General features: G+C 36.8%; 1 protein-coding gene across 1 annotated transcript in view; it reads right to left on the bottom strand.

Moving 5' to 3' along the window:
- Nucleotides 1-4,811: 4,811 nt before the first annotated feature.
- The window catches only part of TMEFF2 (transmembrane protein with EGF like and two follistatin like domains 2), a 224,376-nt gene continuing 211,025 nt past the window's right edge, over nt 4,812-18,162 (bottom strand). Inside the window, exons 8-10 of the mRNA XM_028124854.2 lie at nt 10,349-10,472; nt 8,361-8,519; nt 4,812-4,908 (exon numbers count right to left, since the gene is read on the bottom strand). Coding sequence (XP_027980655.1) covers nt 4,812-4,908; nt 8,361-8,519; nt 10,349-10,472 — 380 coding nt within the window. The remainder of the gene's footprint in view (nt 4,909-8,360; nt 8,520-10,348; nt 10,473-18,162) is intronic.

The following is an 18,162-nucleotide window of genomic DNA, read 5'->3' as shown; positions in this document are numbered from 1 at the left end:
AGCGAGGCTGGAAGGAGGTCTGAATATGACCAGCTGGGCTGCACATCACCCATACCTTCAGGATGCTGACTGCAGAGGGCCATATTCATTTGTATATTTATGCATTAGTTATAAACCAACACCCTTACTTTATATAATCCTTCATCCTTCATATCATGTGAATGCTCACATAAAGATAGCAATTAATTAAATGAAAAGGTTTTTGTTATCAATAGCCAGATGATTAATTATATGAGATGTCTCCTCTAATTGAGGAACAGTAACATTTGGTGCAGGTGCTGCATGACGTTGGAGAAGGGAGGTAGCATCGGAAGATAAACATTAGCAGAGAGTCTAATATGACTCTGAGATAATCTCTGTCATATTTTGATAGTCTGCACTGACTTCTCCTCAAGGATTCATGAAAGTAAAGAATTCAGCCCTGCGAAGTCACTGCAATATTGACTTACTCATCCTGTGCCTGGAAACACACACAAGAGGTTTAACAGTATGTGTTTTATCAGGCTAGACCTCTTTTAAAATGAAAGAATGATCCCTTTTCTTGTTCAGACATGATACCAGTGAACCCATTTGAAAAAAAAATTAGAGGAGCTGTATTGTTTCTTAACTCTATATTGCCTCATTTTTCCAGAACCAGCTTTCTTGTCTCCATAAGAGACAATCCTTTGAGTAAGTTTAATAGCTTGATGCCTTCTAACTCTAGCCACATGATTCCCTTTATGTTTCACTCAACTGGTGAAATACGGTTTCTTCTTCTTAATTCCTTGTACAACAAGTATTTATTATATCCCTGAAAAAAAATTCCAGATATTGAAAATTTACTCTGTGCATGTCATGTCATTGTTTGAAGTGTGACATGAACCATCTTGTTTACTTCTCACAGTAGCGATATTGAGTATGGGAAGACGTCTTTGTCTCCATTTTGAATATGATGCCTGCCGAAATTAGGCAACTTGCCTGAGGTTGAGTAGTTAGTGAAGTGGAACTTAGACTGGGACCCATTTCTGTCTTGCTTCAGAGACCAAGTTTTAAGTACCACATTCTCCTTGGAGGGATCCAATCCCCACTCCCCACCCAGCCACCCCGAATCACCTCATTCTATCTTTAATTCTTTGAATAGAACTTATAACTTTATAGCTTTGTTGTTGTTTTTCTCTACTGTTCAGTTAATCCTCTCCTCTCTCTCCTTTGCTAGAGTGTAAGCTTGAGAGCAGATATCTGTTATCTACTTCAGCACTCCGTAACAGCACCTAGAATAATGTCTGGCATGGTGTAGGCACCCAATACATGATAGTTGAACAAATGGAAACAATTGGCAAGGTGCTAATTTTCTGCTTTCTTGTTGCTCCCAGGCTGAGGAAAAGACAGACTTGTGTAGACAATTAAGGAACAACATGGAAAGTGCTGTAACAGAGTTGGGAAGACTGCCAAGGGGATCATGGAGGCTGCCCTGATATGCGGGTACTTGCTCTAGCTGTTGTGGAGAAAAGAAGGGCATAAGGAGAGCAATGAGAAGCGGATGAAATCTCAGAAGCAAGAAGTCAGAATTTGTGTAGAGAATGAGGAAGTCATCCTGGGTATCTCACTGTGAAGAGGCACATCTACCTGGCCTTGAGATTCCTCCTGCAGGGTCGCCAAGCACTCTGAACTGACCATTCACATTGCCTTCGTGACATTCTTTGTAATGGTTCATTTACCTCTCTGTCTCCCACCAGGGCTGTGAGATTTTTGATGCAAGGAACCAGGACAAGCTGAGAGTGAGCTCCTTTCAAGCAAGGATTTTATCTTAGCTCTCTTTGTATTCTCATAGTTTAGTATGGTGCTGCTAATTGGTGGCCCTCGGTACATGTACAATGTAAAATAAATGTATAATGAATGAATGGGTGAATGACATGGCTTAATAGCAGTTTATTTAAAAAGTTTTAAGTTTAAGTTGAGAACAAGCAGCAAAAATAGTTAATGTGGTCTTGGGTAGCAACAATGAAAGGGTAGTGTCTGGTTTCTGAATATATAGAATCTTGGAACTATGGAGATAGAAATGATAAGGAAAATAAGACTGGTGGACCGGTGATGTGAAATGACTTACTCATGGTTCCACAACAAATTTGTGATCGGAGTAGGAACTTGAATTTAGAGATCGTGGCTTTCAGTTAAATTTGATTTTTTACAAGTGCAACTATATTCTCTCCTGGTGAGACCACAACTGTGCAATTCTGAGCTCTACACTTAAAGAAATGTATAGACAAAGTAGAATTTGTCCAAGGAAGGCTGATGCAGATGCTAGGGGAGAGTGGAAACTGTATCACATGAAGATCAGGGTGAGAACATTAAGGGTGTTTCATCCAGAGAAGAAAGTACTTGCAAAAGGGCTGCCAGGTGAGTGGAAAAATCATATGTGTTTTAATATTTTTAAGATTTTTTTTTTTTATTTGACACAGAAAGCACAAGCAGAGGGAGAGAGGGGGAGAAGCAGGCTCCCTGCTGAGCAAGGAGCCTGATGTGGGACTCAATCCCAGCACCCTGGGATCATGACCTGGGCCGAAGGCAGCCGCTTAACCGACTGAGCTACCCAGGCGTCCTGTGTTCTAATATTTTTAAGTATATAAATCATTATTCCTTTGCTCCAGAAAGGAAAAATAAGAGCGGTGGGTAGAAATCACAGAGAAGTAAATTTCAACTCAATCTGAGACAAAGAATAATGTCTCAAGATTAGAAGTAACCAAGAATGAAATTCCAAATTATGAGAAATATGTAAGTAGAGGTTGGATGATTATCTGTCAGGACTAGATTGTGAGTTTCTTTAGAGTAAAGATCCCGTTTTACTTGTATTTCCCTAAGACTTTGAATGGTGCTTGGCACATAGTATATGCTCACTTATGACTCACTATGTATCTTTTAAAAGGACTTTCTTTATGGGGTAGGTGGGCATGGAGGTAAATAGGAATGCACTGTAGTATTAAACCATGGACTTTTCCAACACTTAGGTTTATGATTCTTTGATAAAAAATCCTGCAAAATAGCATGCCAATATTTAGCAAAGCAAGTCATTTCATACTCTTAACAGGCAAAGGTTGGTGGAATTGCGGTTTCTTTTAATTCTACTAAGCTCTATAGTGTTGCATTGTTGCTCTTCCTTTAGGTGGAAGGGTTTGCCGTTGACTACGGTCTGACAAAGGAGATCACTGCTAGTGTATCTCTGCACTTGTTAATCAAACTAAAGCTCCATGCACACGTTCAAATGGAGTGTGTTTTGTACAAGTAGCATAAGACCGATTTATGGAACCACTTGCGTGATGGTTATGCCCATAGATTCACACTTCTCAGAGTGCCGACTAACCTAGAAAACCAAGTGTTTCAGCATCCTAAATCTTATTTCGATTGTCACCATTTTTGAATGTTTTTATAAATATCATAAATATCACTTCAGGAAACCTATTTTCACCGAATATTTTATATCCAGAATGTGTTGATTTGATATTTGTCTTTTTTTTTTTTTTTTTTTTGAACACAGGAGTGTCTTTCCTTTTAGTCCATGTGGAGGTCATTGAAAGGAGGCAAAGAAAGCTCTAGATTTACTATACTAGCCACTACAAGCTGGGGAGAACTAAGCGAGAATAAGGCAATTATTTGATTTGTTATTTACCTCGTATTCTTTGAGAATTTTCATATTTTATTTCTTTCCAAAGTGATCATACCTATTTATATGCTCAAGAATTCCTATCAACTTCACACTAAATTCTTTTAGGTGCTATGGGATTAATTTGCTTTCTTATCTCAGCGTTTAAATATGCTTACAATGTATTTCTCTGTTTTTTTATGAACTATCATCATCACCGTAGTCCCACTTCAAATTATGGGTCAGCATTTGCCATAAAGCTATTCATAAGGAATTTGGTGGCGATTCCAACTTCTTTTTAAAGAACTCTATGCCATAAATGTAGCAAGGTGCTTCTGAGAATCTATGATTCTGGTGTTTCACTTTTAATGATGTTAATAAATTTTTCTGCAAGTTCTTAATTCCACTCACCTAAATGGAACAGATTTTGTGCTCTGCATATTCCTGATATGTAACTTGTTCCTGACCCTTCAGGTAAATGCACTTAACAGCGAGATTCTCAGATGCTTTCCAAATAAAAACCAATATCTTCTTTCCCTCTCTTTTATGAGTTATAGAACACTTTCCCTCCCCTTCTTCTTTGATTTAATTTATATGCCAGAGATTTTTCAGCTCTGGGGATGAAAATGGAAGACCAGGGAAGAAAGTTGATGAAATAGAGATGATTCAAAGATCTGAAATATTTTATCCTCACTCGATATAAAGTAAATTATTTTTTCTCTTTTCCAATAACCATCATTTCCCTTGATCTTGGAATCACTCAAAACCTAGCCACCGAGTCCTGTATAAACTAATGCTCTGTCTCAAGATGTGGGGAAAGATGAACTATTGGTACCTGTACAGATTGTGCCAGCTCGATTATATTTACAGTTATGAGATACCGCAAATTTAAGAATGCCAATTTTTTCTCATCACTGAGTATTTATTATATATAACAAATACATGGGAAAGAAAAAACTATATTGTGTGATATAAATAGTTTATTTACATTACAGAAAAAACATCAAGACAATGTATACTATTTCAAATATATCCATACATAATCAAATATAGCTGTAGTACATGTTTTCATTGGTGTAGATTACCACAAATGCAAGGCAACATGTGTAGATCTCTTGTCTTATTCTTTTGTCTATAATACTGTATTGTGTAGTCCCAGCTCTCAGAAGTCCGGCCACTGTGCAACATGCTCCCTTTAGATTAACCTCGTGGATGCTCTTGTTGTGTTGTCTGAACTGTAGTGCCCTGTATTTTGCTTCTGTCTGTGAATTCTGTTGCTTCTGGGGCATTTCCTAGAAGGTTGGAAAGTTTACAAATCTTAGTCCAGTGCTGTTACCTGAAGTTTGGTCCTACAATTACAGAGTGAAGTTGTCGATTAAGCCAATTGTTAAAATATTTCAGACAAAAGAACTTATTATTAGTAGTAGCTGGGATTATTTTGGAAGACTTTTTTTTTTTTTTTTTTTTTGCTTCTCCTTGCCGTTGTCTTTAAGCGTCTGTTGGGGAGCGCTGAAGAGCAGAGGCAGAAGGTGAAGAGGAATACATTTACCTGGTCCTCAACCGCTTACTCGGGAAGGCACAAAAATGACTCAGCACAAGGCAGTCAAGCAAGTTGTGAGCTCATCTAATCTCACTTTAAATGTCTTCAACAATTTTATATTTTAAATGTCCTCAAGATGAATGTTATATTGACATTTCACTGCTACAAGTTTAAATCCTATCCAACCAGAGAATGAGCCAACTCTTAATATCTGATATGTAATGAAAAGGGATATTGTTTTGGTTCAGCCTGATATTATTTTTATATATTAGTACCATAAGCTGGAGACATAAATTGGTACCAACTATTTTGCTTCTATAAAAGCTAAATTCAGTCAAGTTATCTGAAAAGCTCTGGTCTGGTGTCTTTTCTCTTATAATAAACAAATGCTTTGATGATGCAAATAAGAACAATATAAAGTTCATATAAAATCTTATTACAATAAGATGGCTTTCAGAGATTATACATTCATGTATATGTTCATATATGAATAAATATATATATTATATATATATATATTATTTTTTTTACAGAGGTGTGGTAGATCAATCAAAATGAACATGGAGCTGAAAGTCATTCCCAGCAAGTGGGAGCTGGAGACAAAAAGATTGGAAATCCATCTTCTCAACGGGGCAACTCTTCATTCCAGAGCATGTCTCTAGATGTCTATATTTTTATGACACATGCTGTATTTAGAAGGAGGGTGGATGTTTGACTAAAATAATAAAAACAAGGGGAAGCAATTAGAAAAAAAGAAATTGGGAGGAGGGGAAGAGAGAGAAAAGAAGAGAGACCAGGGGATGGAGAAATTAACAGAAAATTGAAGAGAATGAAAGGACCTCTGCTTGGTGCAATTTGTCAATCTTTTAACAAGAGGGTATGTTGGAATAGGTCTTGACAGACAAGTGTGGTCAAGGTGGCCAGAAAAGGGGAGGGTTAGGGGAGGGGCAGATGACCTAGGTGGAAAATCTGGTTTTTAAGTAGAACATTCTCAAGTGAGTAGAAAGAATCCACACTGGGAAGAGTGTGCCTTTTTGACTAGTGTGACTCCTGGAAAGACTTTGGAAGACTTGGACATCCTAAGACAGCTTTATAAAATGCATTACAAAAATGCTAATTTAGCTCATGTACTCTTCCTCAAAAGTAAATAGAGACTAGGTTTTGTTTTGTTTTAACATGGAAAAATGAAAATGGCCATATGCCTTAAAAAATGTCTTCCTTCTAATTTGGAGCTCATTTTAGGTTGTCTTGAGCATTGGAATACACGACATTATGACCAGCCGAGGGGCAGTATGAGCAGGGTTTAAGTGCACAGGCTCTGACACTAGGCAGCCTGGACTCCACAGCTGCTCTTATTGCTCAGCTGCGTACACTTAACAATTTGCTAACTTCTCATACCTCAGGATTCCTGTTTTGAAAACGGGGATCATTGTTCCTTCTTCATATGTTATTAAATGTATATGTGTGTGCACACACATGTATGATATATACACACATGTAACATATACATAATGCTTGGTGAAATAAGAACCCTACGTATTCCAGCTATTCTTACAATGTATGGGAACAGAACTGTGATTAATAACAAACTTGAGAACATCTGCTAAAGTATTGAAAGTTTTGCATTTTTGTCAGTACATGAAGTAGCAAATCCAATTGTAATGAGATTAGATCTATTAAATGGGAATCTGGTTTTTCATGTGCTGATGTGGTGTACATATCGGAAGACTCAAGACCCTTAGAGTAATATGGCACCATTTCTTGTGTTTTAGATTCTTTTCTATCTTTGCTTTATACTCAGTATTTTTGGTTTCTTGAGTTATCTTTATGTTCCCCAGAATCTATTTTAGTATAATCCATTGACTCACTTGGCATCTAAACGTGAGAGTCTAGTTGATGAGCTCAGCTTGGCTTTGAGCAGCACAAAGCTCCAGTCGATGATCTTCCCTTAAGCTTTTAGGCCCGGCAAGGATTTATGAACCATATTTTGTCTTTTTCAAGAGCAAATGCCACACTTGTCCTCAAAGAAGATAGTGCAGCACAGCTATGGAGACGTATTATGGCCTTTATTCTCTAAAGATATGATACTTTCTTTTATTCTCCTGTCTTTGGAAAATAATTTTGGGGGAAACATTCTGATTTACTGTAGAGCTGCACAAATGAACGAAAGTTTAAATGTCTTGTGAATTTGGCAAAACACTTAAAAAACTTTCTTGGAACTTTTTTTCTCAAGGAGCGTGAAATCAGGTCAGAAAGAAGTATCTTCAATAGTATTTGCAGATAGACAGGGCATAAATAATATGGATTTGGTTGCCATGAATTTACACACTGATGAAGTTAAGCAAGTAATACCTGGCCTTACCCCTTTACTCCAAGCACAGTGTCAGACATCACTAGTTAACCATAATTTTATCTCCTATTGAAACTGGATGAGGTCTCTGGATCCCTTTCAATCTTAGCTCTCCAGAAACAATTACCATTTGATTGTTCTGGAGGTTTGGTATAAACGCTTGTTGTCATATTTGCTGCATGTTTCCATATATCAAAGGTTTTGGAGGTTTGGTATAAACGCTTGTTGTCATATTTGCTGCATGTTTCCATATATCAAAGGTTTTCATGCACTGCAGCATATTCTTTTTTATTGTAGCTATTTTCTTTGAATTTTGTGATTAAAAGCTATTTTAAATTAACATAAAAATGTACCTGTTGTTTACATCAAATATGTTAAAAATGATTATATCAGTGTTACAATTGGAAATAAGTACCATAAATGAACGCTATCCTTTAACACTATTCTAGGCCTTGTATACAATCTCTTCTCACCTCTTTTGGCATACTGATCTGGGTAAATAAGACCACACTGTCATCTCAATAGTTTGTTAGTAGTTTGAACGAAAACTGACTTTCCATAGCTAAAAGAGAAAACCATATTTAAACAAAGATTGGCATCACATAGTAGAGAAAACCAGATCTTTGCCTCAAAAATAAATAATCCTCATCAAAAGGCAAAAATAAGGAAAATACTTTGTAGCACTATAGCATGAAAATCAATGCTATTCACATGCTGTTATGATGAGGAAACCGGACTCCTGAGAATGGATGGCTGCCGAGTCCACAAAGGGACTCCTACGTAGAGTAACCTAAGTAAGGCAAGGAGGAACACCAGATTCCCTTAGCTGAGTGGCCATTGAGCACATTACTGACCTTGTGATGCAGAGAACCACCACACAGATGACAGCAATCTGAATGGTCCCAATCACAGCTGCGATTAAGACATACTGAAATCGTACAGGGCCGGGAACAACATACAGTACACTGTAGTCCTTTTTTTCACAGTGTTGTCCAGTATAACCAGCATCACACCTGGAAGAAAGGACAATGTCCAGTTACCTGTAGCTGCTGGACTCATTTTTATAGTCGGCCCGTACACATTTATCTTCATTGTGAAATCGGGGCTGTTTATTTCTCTCTTTAAAGAAATGCTACTTTGTAGATATGGCTTTCAACTATGTCCTTTCAACGAGATTTCTTTGTGTTTTTGGTTTCAAAGGTATGAGGTTTTCTTCTATACTTATAATAAGATTTTGAGGACAGGAGGGTTGGTACGTAGTTTGTGATGATGATATAGAGAAGCAGTGGATGTCCAGAAATACTATTCTTTCCATATTTTTTTTCAGATGAGTTTCACGTTTTATTTAACTTGTCCTTTAATCAACCTAAGACGACATGATTGCTTGAGAAAAGGTTTGTTTCCGAGGATATGGGTGTAAATCGGGGCTATTTATTTATTTACTTTTGGATAAAGCATTCCCTTGCTACTGTGAGAATAAATGTTGAAAAATGTTTAGACCAAGGATACAATAAGTGATTTCTTTAATTTGTTGATCATAAAGTTGCCTACTTATGTTAGAGAGCTAAATCTCAGTAGAAAAAAAAAAACAATTATGGTGTAAGCAACAGAGTTCTGCAAAATAAACCCATGTGCTATTCATCTGAGAATGAACACTGCTTCTCACTCACTCAACCCTCATCAGAAAGCATCAGGAGACCATCTGCGTGTTAAAATTAGCATTTGACAATGAAATGAAGAAACTGTTCACATAACAATACCAACAAGGGTCAACTTGTCATTGGCTTTGTGCGATTATTTTAGTACTTCACTTGGGATTTCTCCATTCTGGGGTCTTTCCTCTTTGCCTTGAAGGGTTTAATAATGGAGACCCTGCTAAGGATGACAAGGCAGCAGGACCAGCCTCTCAGTTATGTTGACTCTACCTGGCTTCACTGGAAGGTGCTAGTGTGTTCAGTTAAGGAAAATATAAAAGGAAGACAGTTCTCGAGGGGAGAGAGAGAGAGAGAGAGAGAGAAGAAAGAGTGAGGAGGAGGAGGAGGAGAAGAGACAGAAACTCCTTTCGCTGTATAACAACACACAACCTATTTCATCATATGCCACTTGTAGATTCCTTTAATAAAAATACATTTGTTTTTCCACCTTGGGTTTACCATATTTTTACCATCTCAATAAATATGTTCTATTCATGAATATTCAGCACATATTTATATTTATTAACTAAGTCCAGACAAGCAATTTCTTTGTGTCTCAACTGAGTTAGAATCTGTGGAGGTATAGCTAATAATCGCACTATACAAGGCTTGTGGGTAGCAGATCCACAGAAATTAGTATGTGTCTAGCAAAACCAAGATTGATAAAATTGATTGGACACCTGAAGGACTTTGGAAAAGATGACCCCCCCAAAGCAACGACGTTATCTTATGTACCCTAAGTCCTCATCCATTCATTTCAGAAATATTTATTGACCTCCTGTTATGTGCCAAGAGCTATTCTATGACCATGGGAAAGAGCAATGAATAAAACAGAGGAATCTGAGTCTTTAAGAAGCTTGTAATGCCCAAAGTACAATTTGAAATTCTACCAGAAGAGTACACATAATGATATGTTACATAGTACTCAGGTATGTAAGGCACACACATTCCATGGTTTTCTAGTGGGTGTCTGTGTGTGTGTGTGTGTGTGTGTGTGTGTGTGTGTGTGTGTGTAGGAGAGTCAGTGAAAAGTTTTGCTGCTGATCACCCAGTCAGGCAGAATGCCAAGCAATTCTTTGCAAACATCCAGAATTTAGTTCTCTGTGTTTACTTTATACATTTTAAAAATTAAAGAGTGAAAACATTACCTGCAAGATGGCTCCTGCATATTGATAGAATGTTCACACTTCCCATGCATGCAGAAACCATTGAAATGTTCTGGGCAAGGTATGTGGTGTTCTCTTGCACTTTCTTCTAACTTGTTCGCATTCTCTGTGAATACAGAAAAAAACAGGCACTCCTTGTAAATACTTTCTCAGCCCAGTAAGATCAACCAGTACATTAAGAAGCAAAGCTATGGTAGGCAAAGATATTTAAAAGGGCAAGAACTAAAAGGCCATGCTTCAGAAGAAAGAGGAAGAATTGAAAGACAGACATCTTCACAAGTGTGTTTAGAGATGAAACTGCAAAATTACCCAGTGCTTTTCATGCTTTTATGCAATTTCTTCCATCTTTAATAGGCAGTGATGTTTGTATAAGTAGTCAGACAGCTTTAATTTTCCTTGTGTAGAGACTGTACATTGATCATAAAATAATTCAAGAACTATCTTATTTTTTGAATTTCAAAGCCCAGCATAATGTCCCTAAGAGTAAATGACTGCAATACCTTGATACTTTCTCAGTGGGGTAGCTTAAAAGTTAAAATATAGCTGTGTTCAGTTGTTAAACAGACGTTTTCCAAAACTAAATGCAAATTGCAGCAAACATATTCTTTCAGGGTTTTTTCATTTACTGTGAAGGGGAATTCTACTAGCACCCGTACATTTTCTTATTGCCAAAATAAAACTATTGAAAGAGCAAATGTTATTTCAGAATCATTTATGGAGATACTAACACAGTACATATTGAATGCTCTAAGTGTATTCCAATGCATAATAGCTGGCCTATGTTAACAATGTGATGTGAAAGCTAAACTTACAATAAAGAAAAAATTTGTGTTCTAAAGTGAACACTTTCCCCTGTCATTAATAAGTTTTGTTTTCTTATGTTTCTACAAAGATACTAAAATATGTTTTCTGACCTTTAGCCCAAATATATTTGCTTCATATTTGTAATACTATCTCTAAATAGTCTTTGATTACATCATCTTATAATATCAAGTTTGCCTTTTTTGAGTCTTTTCCATAATCCGCGACCTGACTTGACAAACTTTAAAATTCTTGCCTAAACACATGAAAAATATAATTGTCTTGATTTCAATCTGAGATACTCTTCAATCCACAGCAAGAGAAGTAATGGAAGCAGTGGTAATAGAAGATTAAAAATGAATTACTATTTTTATGAAATAAATTATTTCCTATTATTTCACATACAGGTATAGCTTTTATCACAGTGCATCCTTATAGTTTGGTACTGGCAGTCATGGATGATGCATATATTCATCAGGAGAAAAAATACCTTTAATATGGGTGAATTGGACAAATGCATTATTTATGTTTAAGCAGAGCTGTAAAATATCTATGATTTTAAGATCTAATTAGTCATCTGCAGAACTTTTAAGTTTGAAGTATATTGTTAAATATGTTAAGTGTTTTCCTGTGTAGGAATATTTATGCACATTTGTATGATGGGTAATATTTCAAATCACAGCTCAAATTAATCAAGGATTTATCATAAGTATGCTAGAGAGACTGGAGATGGCATTTAAATCATTCATTTGTCCTATATTTGTGTCTCTTTACCTATTTAGGTGATATTTTGTTTGTATTATATTCCTACTTTGATGATTATCGTTAAAATGAATGAACCACTTCCGTGGAAAAGACTAAAAATATACAAAATTTTCTCTTTTGGTTTCTCCCATTCTTCCAAGGTACTTTAGAATTTTATGTCATGGTGTTTTTAGTAACAAATTACAGCTGTAATGAGCAAACACACAAAAATTGAAATGAATAACGTTGGGTGAATTTTCCAATATGGGAATATGTGACCAAAACAGAAGCAGGACGACGATGCTATTTTGATGCAGCTTGAGATGGCTTGTGGTCATTCATGAATCTGTGGTGAAGACTAGGCTCATTTGTTGCCGCTGCCAAGAGGCTAGAAGCTAGAGTGGTCAAACCATGCACCTGCTGTTTAAAGGCGACTTTCACAGTAGGGTTTGCCAGCCTCACTGCTGATGTAACGGACCAGCACTGATGCTCACTCTTATTTCTGGATCTTCTCCCCATAACAAACTATTCAACACTTCTATTTAGTGTTTGTTAGTAACCCTTTAGTGTTTCCACACACCTGCATGCAGGAGAATTTTCTGTTTAACTTCCCTCTACTTCAGTTATGCATTGTGATTTCAGGCATGGTATTTTTCAAACACATCTTATTAGGACTATTTTTCTTTTTGTCAGTTGCAAAAGAAGATCAAAAATTTTCTTCACTCAAAATCCATTTTTAGGCTATTTTATTTTTAACTCCATCCCTCGCCCCATACTGTTTTTGTTTTTGGATTTGTACCATATTCATAATTATGAACCGAAGTCCAAGGGCAAAGTAAGAGATTGTTTGAGTGAGGCTGCTGCCTTAGTGTAGTAGGAACCAGATATTTCCACAAAGTTCATTATCCAGACAGGATGATCACGTGTGAGGGGAAGAGTTTCCATCATAAAATCTGCTAATTAGTTTATACCATTCCTTATGAGCTTGGAGTGCTCTGTTATGTTGCTCGTAGGATACTGTCAAGTAAGAAAGTTAGAGAGATCGAAAATAAATGAGTAGAAGAAATGATCCCTGAGCAAGAAAATGAAGAATCATCAGTATATGTAGTCAATCCAATCAAGTAAACCAGTTGATTGAAAACCTGAATATATAACCACTTCTAGTAATGCAATACACATATTTTAGAAACGAGATTTGAGTATATTAAGAAGAATAGAGACACAGAAAATCTAATATTCCAACCAAGTTTGTGTATGGACAACGGTATTTGTGACCCTGCTGTTTATGCCTAGGTATTCAAGCAATCCTGAAGCACTTAAAGATTTAAAATCATCTAAAAATGATACTTTGGAAGTCTGTATGTTTCCTACAGTGGCTGATGATTTAGACATCCATTTCTCTGTCCTCCACTGAAAGAGGTTTAATGTAAGGGTTGTGCTCTTTCTGCTAAAAGAGATAGTGACAATGGTAGAAACTCTCCATGTTTTTGTGTAAAATCTTCAACTAGTTTCCTACTAAATATTCACAAATGATTTATTCTGAAAGGGATCATGACCCTGTTAAGAAACCATTTCTGGTAAAATCTGAGTTAATTGCAGCAGAGCTAACACGGTTGCATGCCCATTGCAGGTCAATGCTCTAGTCAAGAGCTATAGAAGTGGGTCGCTCTGAAGCACAGCTACATGTATTGTTTCTATCCTGGCACATTCAGGGAAAGAGATGGGGGAGGGAGGCAAGAGACAGAGGGAATGAGGACTGGCAAGGTTTTAACTTTTCATAACTCAAGTAAGGGAAGTGGGTAGAAAAGGGGCAGAGCCGGGCATGGCGGTTTAGAGACTTAAATCAATATAGCCCAGAGTGTGTGTACGTGTGTGTTCAGCATTATCCCTGCCTTTTTCTTCCCCAAAAGCTGGAAGTAAGATGTTGTTCAGAGAATTAATCTATCAAAGCAACACATTATGGATTGAAGCAGAAATATGACAGTGTAAAACTTGCCTAAAACTATCCACGTATCCAAAGAAAGAATGTTTCCTGGGACAAGGGTTAGAGATTGGCAAAAGAAGCTTCTGAAAGTCATGTTCTCTATTCAAGTGCTCTCCAGGGTGGTGTTGCCCTGAGAAGCCAACCCGAACTTGAGAACCCAGAATCCCAGGTGCAGAAATGGATGCACAAGACTATTAGTGTCTGATGCTGCTAACTATTCACTCAGTCAACGCATTTCCCTTGTTCTGATGCTCTGTTGTCTGAGCAGTCTTAAAATAATTTGATTTCTACGTAGCCTACAGTACCACCTGGATTTCTTATCCATTTGACAGTTGTATATTTCATATGAGTTGAATTGATTAGTTCTGACTTTCTGTGTATTTTTTTTTTTTTTTTTTTTTTTTTTGGCATAAGTCAGCTTTCTCCAGCCCACTCAGTTCTGGCGTTTTGTTAAGATCAAACTTCTGCACTTACAAGCTAGAGGACTGGCCGGGCCCGGCCCATGGTGCACTATAGTCTGGGAGGCCTTGTGGGGGCTAGTCAGATGATATTTCTCTGGAGATAGCACTACTTTGCTTTAACCAGGCCTTTCTTTGGAATATCTACAGCTCCCTGTGCCACTGATTTGCTTCTGTGTAAGGATTTCAGAGTTAAGTTGGAAAGATCCTAAACTAGAGGTAACATGGAGGATTCAGGAGATGTTTTAAGAGGCAGATTTCTACTGCACATTTTTAAGCAACTAGAGCCGTTCAGTAAGTGAGTGAGTAGTAGAGTGAAGTAGTGAGTTTCTGGTGGTAAAAAGAAGCCTTCTTACTACTGCTCAGATGCTGTAGTGTGTTACTGTGTAGGAGATTTGATTATTTCAGATCTCTAGGTTCTTTGAACTCTAAAAGTAATATTTATTTCTACTGCTAATGTTCACTTAAAATAAATTACCAATAAATATATACTGATATTTATTGTACAATATTATTTTTGATATGCTGGGAAAAAGAATTAAACAAGTAGGAACATTATTTAGGTGTAGTAAATAAAGGAAATCACTTTGGCTTAATTATGGGGACATTTTACTTTATCAAAGGGCATACGATATCTTAAATATTTACAATGTCTATAGTTCGGACATTCTAGTATAAAGTGAACTCTTTTATGCATTATCTTCCTTTGCAGGAACAATATGTTTGTGGATTAAATTCAATTTCTTTTTTTATTTTATTTTATTTTATTTTTTGTTTTGGGAACACATATATTTAGTAAAATTGCAAAGAAAAACAAGGAAATAGTAAACACAAAATTTACAGTAATGCTTAATTTTGAAGGCAAAAGAGAGGCAATGGGAGAGACTCAATTTTTTGGGGAGGATTGAGTAGTTCTTTTTTTTAAATTTTATTTTATTATGTTATGTTAGTCACCATACATTACATCATTAGTTTTTGATGTAGTGTTCCATGATTCATTGTTTGCGTATAACACCCAGTGCTCCATGCAGTACGTGCCCTCCTTAATATCCCTTCACCAGGCTAGCCCATCCCCCCTCCCCCCTCCCCTCTAAAATCCTCAGTTTGTTTCTCAGAGTCCATAGTCTCTCATGGTTCGTCTCCCCCTCCAATTTCCCCCCTTCATTTTTCCTTTCCTTCTCCTAATGTCCTCCATGCTATCCCTTATGTTCCACAAATAAGTGAAACCATATGATAACTGACTTTCTCTGCTTGACTTATTTCACTTAGCATAATCTCCTCCAGTCCCATCCATGTTGATGTAAAAGTTGGGTATTCATCCTTTCTGATGGCTGAGTAATATTCCATTGTATGTATGGACCACATCTTCTTTATCCATTCATCTGTTGAAGGGCATCTCGGCTCTTTCCACAGTTTGGCTATTGCGGACATTGCTGCTATGAACATTGGGGTGCATATGGCCCTTCTTTTCACTACATCTGTGTCTTTGGAGTAAATACCGAGGAGTGCAATTGCTGGGTCTTAGGGTAGCTCTGTTTTTAATTTTCTGAGGCACCTCCACACTGTTTTCCAAAGTGGCTGTACCAACTTGCATTCCCACCAAGAGTGTAAGAGGGTTCCCCTTTCTCCAAAACCTTTCCAACATTTGTTGTTTCTTGCCTTGTCAATTCTTGCCATTCTAACTGGTGTAAGGTGGTATCTCAATGTGGTTTTGATTTGAATTTCCCTGATGGCTAATGATGATGAACATTTTTTCATGTGTCTGTTAGCCATTTGTATGTCTTTGAAGAAGTGTCTGTTCATGTCTTCTGCCCATTTTTTGACTTGATTATTTGTTTGTTGGGTGTTGCATTTGAGAAATTCTTTATAGATCTTGGATACCAGCCCTTTATCTGTAGTGTCATTTGCAAATATCTTCTCCCATTCTGTGGGTTGCCTCTTTGTTTTGTTGACTGTTTCCTTTGCTGTGCAGAAGCTTTTTATCTTGATGAAGTCCCAAAAGTTCACTTTTGCTTTTGTTTCACTAACTTTTGGAGATGTATCTTGAAAGAAGTTGCTGTGGCCGATGTCAAAGAGGTTACTGCCTACGTTCTCCTCTAGGATTTTGATGGATTCCTGTCTTACATTGGGGTCTTTCATCCATTTCGAGTTTATCTTTGTGAATGGTGTTAGAGAACAGTCGAGTTTCATTCTTCTGCATGTGGCTGTCCAACATTCTCAGCACCATTTATTGAAGAGACTGTCTTTTTTCCATTGCATATTTTTTCCTGCTTTGTCGAAGATTATTTGACCATAGAGTTGAGGGTCCATATCTGGCTCTCTATTCTGTTCCATTGGTCTATATGTCTGTTTTTGTGCCAGTACCATGCTGTCTTGGTGATCACTGCTTTGTAATATAGCTTGAAATTGGGCAACATGATGCCCCCAGTTTTGTTTTTCTTTTAAATTCAATTTCTAACATCATGCTTTAACATCACAAATTATCTTTGACAAGCACAGGCACATGAGTAGTGCCATCTCATTTGTTATGTTTTTAACAAGCTTTTCCTGTGGGCAAAGTGGGCCACAACTTTTCTGGAAAACTAAAATTTTCCATTTTGAATATATTTGTATAATACTTCTATTTTTTTTTTCCATTTAATAATGGCACAAGGAAACCCCTTGTATTCATGCACTTGCACACCTGTTGGGATTACTCGATTTTACCTGTCTCCTACTTACTGCCATAGTGCCAAAGCCATTTGAAAATAAGAAAAAAAATTCTTTCTTTCTATTATATTTATATTGTGCCTGGGACAGAATCAAATTACGAATTTGGAAGTGAAGTCATGATTGTTCCCGTTGTGTTGATTAGAGCTGGTTTCAGAGAAGATATAGAATTCTTAGGATTTCCTCTCCTTATCAGGTATAAACGTATGAGGTGCAGTAAAGCCTCATATCTAGCTTGAGTTGCAATAGTTTTTTAAAGACCAGAAAAGCATTCCTATTGAACAGGTTCTGAATGTAATGCAATAGGAGTTCTTGCAACTTAACAAATTCCATAATAGCTTTACCTGGTGTCATAATTTCTTCAAGGCACAGATGAGTAGATGAGAAAGGTCTCTCCTTTTTTAAGCCTCTAAGACAGAGACTCAAATGAGAATGCCAGCTACAGGTGACTGGCGAGTGCAAGGGACACGAAAGCATTTCAGGACGCAATCAATTCTCAAGTTTTGTAAAGAGCAGAGACTCAGTCACAATGTTCCTAGTTATTTAATCTCTGTTAAAGATTTGGAAAAATAACTTCAAAACAGAAACCAAGTCCTTTGCTACAAATGCAATATTTCTTCTACCAGTTGAACCTATTTTTTTCAGAAGAGTCATTGAAACTATTTGGATCCAAAATTTTCCCAGTTAGGCAGTGATCTGGGTTGGGAGTAGGATGGGCAGAGATTGGGAGAAATTCTTTCTTACCCCACCATCGATCAGGCACTAATATAAGATGTGAAATATGATTATCCATATTACCAGTTGTGTGTATAAATTTCCTACTGGACATACAAATTAAAATAAAGCAGAGGAAAACTAATTTTCATGTTACTACATTCTCAGGCAAGGCCTTAATGACTTTATTCAAAAATTGCTTGAATTTAAATTGGGAAAAGTACTAGCATCTGAAATAGAATAGTAATTTGGAGACTGGAGTGATTGAAATGCAACAATATTGCACGATTATTTGCATGGGATTTTATTATCTCAGTTTCTACTGGTAATATATTTACATAGATAAAAGCTGAGAAATCTGTACAATCTTGGAAAGAAACTTGTAT

Source organism: Eumetopias jubatus, unplaced genomic scaffold, assembly GCF_037043125.1.
Source record: "Eumetopias jubatus isolate StellerSeaLion01/CBP00866 unplaced genomic scaffold, mEumJub1_p1.0 scaffold_3, whole genome shotgun sequence".
Classification (NCBI taxonomy): Eukaryota; Metazoa; Chordata; class Mammalia; order Carnivora; family Otariidae; genus Eumetopias; species Eumetopias jubatus.
This window is presented reverse-complemented; position numbering and strand designations above follow the sequence as displayed.